At 51.5% G+C, this 8,348-nt stretch overlaps 1 protein-coding gene and 1 long non-coding RNA gene across 3 annotated transcripts in view; one reads left to right on the top strand and one right to left on the bottom strand.

Moving 5' to 3' along the window:
- Nucleotides 1-289: 289 nt before the first annotated feature.
- The window catches only part of LOC123343677, a 34,012-nt gene continuing 25,953 nt past the window's right edge, over nucleotides 290-8,348 (bottom strand). For both annotated transcript variants that reach the window (XR_006572313.1, XR_006572311.1), the window contains 2 exons: nucleotides 7,110-7,238; nucleotides 290-2,176 (listed from right to left, as the gene is read on the bottom strand). This is a non-coding gene — a long non-coding RNA (uncharacterized LOC123343677). The remainder of the gene's footprint in view (nucleotides 2,177-7,109; nucleotides 7,239-8,348) is intronic.
- Nucleotides 4,037-7,769, top strand: LOC123343676 (galanin receptor type 1-like). Its single transcript, XM_044978924.1, has 2 exons — nucleotides 4,037-4,587; nucleotides 5,374-7,769. The coding sequence occupies exon 2, from the start codon at nucleotides 5,541-5,543 to the stop codon at nucleotides 6,870-6,872; it is 1,332 nt and encodes a 443-aa protein (XP_044834859.1). The 5' UTR covers nucleotides 4,037-4,587; nucleotides 5,374-5,540; the 3' UTR covers nucleotides 6,873-7,769.

Below are 8,348 nucleotides of genomic sequence, written 5' to 3'. Positions count from 1 at the left end.
GAAAACCTGGTCCCATTGAAGTCCATGGGAATTTTGTCATTGTGTTCAAAATAGCCAGGATTTTACCCACAAACTTTAAGTCAATTCATTACTGACATAAGATAACAAAATATAAGCCATTTCTTAACCATTTTACAGAGTGTCCACTCAGGGGTTTGCAACAATTTAACTAAACTGGTGCAAGCTTTGTGAGACAAGCCCTAACTAATCCTCACATCACCGCTGTGAGACAGGCAAGGACCATCCTGTCTATTTTCCAGATCAACTCAGAGGATCCAACTGTCTATTTTCCAACTCAACTCAGCTGAGAATAACACTTAATACCCTTATATTTGGAGAGGAGAAAAGTTGAATTGTGGGGTGTCATCAATTGAGTGGTTTGCTGTAACTGTATGCTGAACTGAAGGAGCTACTCCTCTGTTGCACTCCCAAGTCTAGAAGTAGATAGGAGTCACATTGGCCACTGGCATAAACTAGGGAAGCCTCAAGGCTTCTCTAACCTATGCTGATTACAATGGGTTTTAGGATTGCCAGAGCAAATCCCATTTCAGCCACATAACTCCCCGCTCTACCACACAGCCCTGGAGCACTCCTACACTATCGTGTCAGGAAAAGGTGGCATTGAGCCAGCTATGCTGCCTTTGCCCTACCCAAGGATCCCTTATGCAGCTGATCCAAAGGCACAGTTCAGGTTTGAGCATTTGTATTATGTTTACATTATATAGGAAACTACTTACTATGAGCTCTTCTGAAATGCTGGCAAAGCCCCAAAGTGGCTGAATTGGCCTGGTTCTCTTTTCACACCAATCTTGCACAACTGTAATTCCATTGGCTTTAATGGGGTTACTTCTGAATCATGCCTTTGAGAGACCAGAGTCAGACCCATAATATGCAGAGGTGAAGAATGGACCCCTGTATATCTGATTTGGCCTTCATACCAGAGTAAACCAGGAACAGTTCCACTGAAGGCCAACTGGTGTGAGAGGAGAGAGAATTTGATGCTCAATGTGTTCTCTTCATTGGGATGCTCTAGCAACTTCCTTCTGGCTGCATGCCACATCTTGAATTATTTGGTGATTCTGAACTTGTTATCAATATCCTTGTTCCTCTCTCACCATTATATATTCCTCCCCCCCCGTGATAATGTGTCCTCCTGATCTATGAGTTAGAGATGATTAGGCACTTGTGCATCATGCCAATGCAGTACAAAGTTAGATTCACTGCCAATACCTTATTTATATTGCACCACTGATCATCTTGAAATGTTGTTTGAGATTTTAAACTTTAGATTTTTCAGGTTTCTTGACAGTGGGCCATGTAAGGTGCCAGTGGAGTCTGTGGCCGTTACTACAATTAAATTCATTAGTTTGGGCTTTTGGAATCCTTTAGTGTATGAATATAGGCAGACATGGTCCACGATCTATGTTTAACATCTCTTAAGGGGCACTGGCACATCTCTTTGTTCTTCACCTGGCTTTTTATTAACACCCTGCTAGAGTTGTATGTCTACTTGCCTCTGCAGTGTTAATGTTGTGTACAATGACATGTCTACCTTGGGAAAATATGTGATGTGTGAGCGAGGCCTGGGGGTGATGCACATTTCAAATGACTAGCTCTGGCCTATTCTTGTGAACTGCCTGTTAGTGATGTAGCCGTTTGCTTTTGGCGTAGGTATGAAATTATAGCAGATGTCAAGGATCCAAAAGGGTATTTGTGTATTTCACTGGGAGGGCAGGGGGACTATAGTGTGTGTCTGCGCTTTGAGGAAAATAGCAGAGTTCGTTTGTAGAAGTTGTTTGTCTCTGGTGTCCTACAAATACAGGTATGTGAAACGGAGAGGAAATGGATTTTCACATGACCAGAGCAAACACTGTTCTAAGGCATGCCAAGCGATTTATACCCAGCTCACATTTCCCCCTCAGACTGGAGGTTCTATTGCTGATTTTTATTTCATTTCATGGCAGGCAGACTGGAAATATTTCCCTTTCCCTTCACATAAATAGATGAAAATAGATGGAGGTTTTTCCACTGAGTTCAAGGGCATTTACAATTCATTGACAAACAGCTTCCACCTGTGAAAAGGGAACCTCAAAACCAGGACTGGATTATCATCCTCGCCAGCCTTCTCTTCCTCCCATGTGCAGCATATGGAGAGAATTCATACTTTTTTTTTCCTCTGGGGAGGCAAAAGGAAGAGAATAAAGACTAACCCCACCATGTTTTTAATTGCCTTCTCCCCCCCCCCCCATGCCATCATTTCAACTTTACTCCCTGATGGAGACCTCACACTTTTTAGCGACTTTATTCCATGATTTAGGCCTATGTCTTAGGGCTTGTCTGCACTTGCATAGGTACAGAAATAGGTAAGACAATCCCTTAGTCTTCAAAGTTTTGTTCAGGCAAGGACAAGATTCATCCATCCATCTATGGTGTTTCTAGAGGGCCTATTGCCATCATCCTATTTGCATGTCTGTTTATTGATCTGAATTAACCACAAAGATAGGATTACAGTACAATTAAGCAATAAGCTTCCCAAGTCTCTCCCACAGGGGGCAGGGCTGCGGCTGAGCCCAAATAATCAACCATATCTGAAGCTCCCCGGCTGTCATTCGCTTCTGATCCATTAGCTAGTTATTAAACCTCTTTATCTCTTATTACTGATCGAAGATCCACTGCCAAACAAGCTTAACTCAGTTAGCTTAAAAGGGAGCATAGTTCGGCTGTATTAAACTCCCCTTTCCTGCCCTGATGGCTTGGAGTCAATGGCTTTTAATAGAACAGCATGAGAAGGTGCTTCAAGTGGGGGGCTGTTTTTTTCCCCCTAAATGTAAAGCAAGTAAGGGATGAGGTGGGATCTAACCCCAACTGAGCACAGTCTCAACCAATCATTGAAGAGTAGGACTGGAGCCAAAGACGCCGGTGTCCTAGGAGCAAAGCTTTGGACACTGATTGGAGACATTTGTCAGCTCTTTCAAGCCACTGAATTGTTTCCAGCAGCGAATCGATCCCTTTCCTTCCCGGCTCTGGCTCTAAACAATCTTCGCTCGCAGCGCCTCTCCCGGCTCCCAGGTGCGCGCTGGCTGGAGGAGTAAGGGGCAGAAGGCAGCGGTGGCTGGGGCAGAGGTTGCGGCTCCTGGGCAGAGCCCAGTGAAGTAACACCGAGGGGGAGAAAAGACGGAGGCTCGCAGCAGCAAGCGGGCAAGCCCTGGCTCCAGGGAGTCCCAGGGACTCAGCGCCCGAAGCAGCCCCGGCGCTGGAGCAAGGGGGCAGCAGTGGGGAGAGCTCGGGGCTGAGGGCCGGCCCGGCTCCGGGGCGGGGGAAGGGGCAGCCGGGAGGAGACAATCAGCCACCCACCGCCGCCAGGCCAGGCGGGGCGAGCCGCAGGAGCGGTTTGGCTGGAGCCAGGGGCTGGGCGAGGAACATGCCCGCGCTGCTGCCAGCCTGAGCCACGCCAGGTTCCAGGCTGCCCCGCCGGGTTCAGGGCTCACTCGGCCACCGCAGCCGGGCGCGGAGCCCGGGCAGCCGGGGCGCAGAGCGAGCCCTGGCCGCTCCGCTCTTGGCGCTGTCCGTTCAGCACCACGGGGATGCGCCTGCCCCTCCGCCAGCAGCCGGGCGCTCCAGCCGCCAGCCGGGGCCCGGGCCGCTGCCACCGGCTGGGGCTTTTCATGGCCAGCCCCAAACTTTCCTGCTCGGCGCCTGAGACGTCCCAGGGGTGCAGGAAGCGGCAGCTCCCAGCCGGGCAGCCAGCGCAGGGACTGGGGCGATAGGGAGCCAGGCACAGAGCCGGGTGTGTGTGTGTAGGGGGGGTGTTTGTGTAGAGAAGGAAGTGTGAGTGTGTCTGTGTGTGTGCGAGAGAGAGTGCAGGGGGTGTGTGTCTGTGTGTAGACGGTGCTGTGTGTTAGGGCGCAGAGGAGAGCGCGTGTGCATGCCGTGAAGTGTGTCCGTGTGTGTGTGAGAGAGTGCAGGGTGTGTGTGTCTGTGTGTGAGAGAGAGACCAGGGTGTGTGTGTAAGTGCAGGGTGTGTGTGTGTGGGAGAGAGAGTGCAGGGTGTCTGTGTGTGAGAGAGAGCTCAGGGGGTGTGTGTAAGTGCAGGGTGTGGGTGTGTGTGTGGAAGAGAGAGTGCAGGGTGTGTGTGTGTGTCTGTGTGCAGAGGGCAGTGTGTGTTTGGGCGCAGAGGGGAGCGCGTGTGCATGCCGTGAAGTGTGTCTGTGTGTGTGAGAGAGAGAGTGCAGGGTGTGTGTGCCTGTGTGTGAGAGAGAGCCCAGGGTGTGTGTGTAAGTGCAGGGTGTGTGTCCGTGTGCAGAGGGCAGTGTGTGTTTGGGCGCAGAGGGGAGCGCGTGTGCATGCCGTGAAGTGTGTCTGATCGCGTGTGCGCCCGAGGGGAGCGGGCAGGGGTGTAACGGGTCTGCGGGTCAATGGGAGCAGCTCTCAGGGCCACCCCCGGGACTTCCCCGAGTTGGACCCACCGGTCCGGTTCGCTGCTCTCGGCGGCCAGGCGCGCTGAGCTCTGCACGCAGCGTCGGGCATCGCTCCAGCAGCCGAAGCCGTTCGGCCCCGCTCCAGTGTCCCGGCCGCTCTCTGCGCCAGGTGAGTCTCGCCTTTACTGCGCCGGGACGGGGGACGGGGACTGCGCTGTGCGGACCGGGGAGCGGGGCTTGCCCGGAGAAGGGGGCAGGGCTGCTGGCCACGGGCGAGGGGAGCTGGCTGCTCAGCACCACACCTGGGGCCAGGCGGAAATCCAACTTGGGGTGCCGGGTGAAAGTCCAGCTGTGACACAAGCGCAGGTGGAGGCTTTTCCCCCCTCCAGGGGCATCCCCCCAGCGAGCGGGGCTGACACGCCTGGGCTGTAGCTAGGACAGGTGTGGCTCTGGGCTTCTGCCTGCTCCTCTCTCTGGGCGATGCGGGAGGACCCGTTTTTCCAGGGATGCAGTGTCTGGAAATAACCACAGACTCCTACAAGCAAGGACAGTGCTGTCCAGGGGTCAGAGCCTGAGGCTTCTGCCCAGCATTTACTCAAGCACTTTCTATGGGAGGACATCAGCCAGCCTGTGAATACTGGGGCTGAAATAAAACCTCTCTAGCGGCAGGTTATTCCATCGCATGCAGGGTTCTTACACCTTCCTCTGAAGCATCTGGTGCCACCCATTGTCACAGCAGGATAATGGACTAGATGGACTATGGGTCTGAGCCAATCTGACAATTCCTATGTTCCTAAGGATTTAAAGGCATTTCCCTATGCATGGAGCTGATAAATTCACCGGGAATCCATTTCTGACTATGTACAATTTCACACACATGACTGAGCAACAATTAAGAAAGGAAAATATTTACAATAGAATATTCTGACCCCTCTTCATTTACTCTCTTTCCCAGGCTTGTATGAGTCCATCGAAACATGCTAGAACCGCTCGGGGTCCAGTGGTGGCAAAGGAGCTTCCAGGTCATAGCACCTTAGAGTTCAAAGCCGGAAGAGACCACCAGTCTATCCCTGAGGGGTGGTGTTTCCCTGGCTGCTTCTGTGTGGCTTGTAGGGAGCAGCAATGAATTCCTCCTTCCCTTTCCCAGAGAGCCACCTCAGCCTGCTGGAGCTTTTGAAAGGGGAGAACGTGTCCCTGCCTGGAGTATGGAATGGGAGCCGGGGGCTGGACTGGGAGGAGCTGGAAAAGATGCTCTTCCTGTTTGCAAAGGAGCCTGTCACCATCAGCCTGACCATCCTGTACCTGGTCTCTTTTGTGGTGGGATTTGTTGGGAACATCATGTCCATCAAAGTGCTCACCAGGAAACGTAGCAGCCGGATGCCCAGTCTGAGCGCCACCAGGAGCCTCCTTATCAACCTGGCCATCTGCGACTTGATGGTGGTGTGCGTCTGCATGCCCATCACGGTGGGGAACTTGATATACAAAGCCTGGGTGTATGGGGACTTCCTGTGCAGGGCTGTGCCATTCATCCAGGCCGTGTCTGTCTCAGCCAGTGTGCTCAGCCTCACAGTTATAAGTGTGAACAGGTATTACAGTGTTCACAACCCTCTGAATGCCAGGTCCTTCTTCACCCAGAGGAAGATCCTCAGCGCCATCCTGGTGGTGTGGGTCCTGTCCTCTGGGATCTGCATGCCCCTTATATTCATGAACAAAAGGGATGAGATTGGGGCGGTGGAGGGACTGCCACTGGTGTTCCCAATCTGCAGGGAAATATGGCCTCAAGAGAAGCTCAAGCAAGCCTACAACTTCCTGCTCTTCTGTGCCCTCTACTGCCTGCCCGTGCTATTCAATATGGTCATCTGCTTCCTGACCGTGCGAAGGCTGTGGAGCTGCACCAGCCAGTTGAAGGAGTGCAACTCACTGAACCGATCCCTGCCAGCCTCCAGGCTGAAGATCCGCAAGAAGGTGGCCCAGATGGTGGTGGCCCTGGTCCTGCTGTTTGCCATCTCCTGGCTGCCCGTCTACATGATGGACATCTGGATTGACTTCAACATCCCCAACTCTTTGCAGGATGTGACTCCATCTCCCTGGGTCCTGCAGCTCAGACCTTTTGCTCAGTGGCTAGGCCTCACCAACTCCAGCCTCAACCCCATATGCTATTGCTTTGTTGGGAACCTCTACAGGTCAGCCAAAGAAATGAAGAGCAAATACCATCAGAGGATGGTCTCCCTTTTTAACTTCTCTCTCTCTGAAGGGACTGCACCTTCTTCTGTGCCTGAGTTGCTCTCTTACAGGAACTCCATGGACTCTGCAAGGAAAGAGTCCAGCTGCACCCTAGCAATGGGAAAGAGGTGTCAGGGGGACTCTGACCCTAAGAACAACTGTGAAACTCTACTAATGTCCTGCCAGCCTCTGTCTCTAAACACCACGTCTAGTGAAAAGACTTCTCTATAATCTTGTTCAGGAAGAACACCTATTAATACATTCATCCTTACTAAGAGGTGTATCAGACACAGCTGATGCCCATGTAGTAGGTTTTTCTGAATCTGATATTCTAAAGAGGGAGAAGAAACCTAGCATGCCCTCTCCCCACCTCCCCCGGCCCCAAATAAAGACAGAGGAAGGAAAGAGAGATAAAGAGAAAAAATGCGGAGAAAAAGATTATTTCTATTTAAACGGAGATGAACTTACCAAAAAAGACAAATTATCTCTATCAGAGACACCTGGACACAAGAAATGCACAATCCTCTCTCGCGTTAAAAGCTTTCACACTAAATAGATAAACTTCCAATCAGATGTTCTCCTCCTGCAGCTCCATCTCTGCAAAGATGCAGGTTTGATACATTAGCAATTGTACTTTGACTGCTTGCTGCTGCTTACCCTGAGCTGATAAAGTCCAAATGGAACAAGCTCTCCTGGCTCCAAATCACATCAATCGTAGTTGCAAGCAGTAAAGAAACTCTAGAAACCATATAACATAAATAGTATTAGCAGAAAATTTCACAGGCTCTGCCACTTGAGGCATCATTGTCTGATCTGTAACACACCAAGCTGCCATACAAACAAATGCTACTGAAGTGAATTGTCTGTGACATAACCATTACAGTTCTCTATTTGGAAATTCAGAAGCGATAATGTGGCCTCAGAGCCCCTCTGAGAAGTGCAGTAGGAAAATGGGCTCTTTTGGATTGGGAACTTTTTCCTTCTGGTGGTTTGGATATAACTGGATTTCTGTTAACACATTTTACACTCAGAAAGTCAGCTCGCCCACCGCTCTACCTGTACAAAGCAAAGACAATGGCATGTGAAAAGAAAAGTAAAAGGTGTTTCATAACAATAAAATCAGAACCAAACCGTAATCTGTAGTCCTGTTATATTTCTCTGGGGAGGAGAGATTCAAAGAGCTTTTATTTTCCTAAAGAGGACATGCAGGTTAAACGGTGTGCTATTCGCACTTCTAAAGGAGTCTTTGCTAAGTAAATAGTCATGATTGTTTATTTGTACTATAGTAGTGCCTATAGTAGTGCCTAGAGCAGAGGTGGGCAAACTACGGGCCTGTGGGACCGTCTTACCTGGCCCCGGAGCTCCTGGCCCAGGAGGCTAGACCCGGCCCCTCCTCTGCTGTCCCCCTCCCCCACAGCCTCAGCTCGCTTGCTCCACCGCCAGCGCAGTGCTCTGGGCGACAGGGCTGTGAGCTCCTGGGGCAGCGCAACTGCACAGCCCAGCCTGACCCGGTGCTCTGTGCTGCATGGTGGCAGGGGTGGCATGGCCCGGCTCCAGCCAGGCAGCGTGGCTGTAGTGCCGCCAGCCACCGGTGCTCCAGGCAGTGCGGTAAGGGGGCAGGGAGCAGACAGGGGTTGGATAGAGGACAGGGGAGTTCAGGGTGCTGGTCAGGGGATGGGGGTGTGGATAGGGGTTGGGTTGTCAGGG

The sequence above is a fragment of the Mauremys mutica genome, chromosome 11 (genome assembly GCF_020497125.1).
Source record: "Mauremys mutica isolate MM-2020 ecotype Southern chromosome 11, ASM2049712v1, whole genome shotgun sequence".
Lineage (NCBI taxonomy): Eukaryota > Metazoa > Chordata > Testudines > Geoemydidae > Mauremys > Mauremys mutica.
This window is presented reverse-complemented; position numbering and strand designations above follow the sequence as displayed.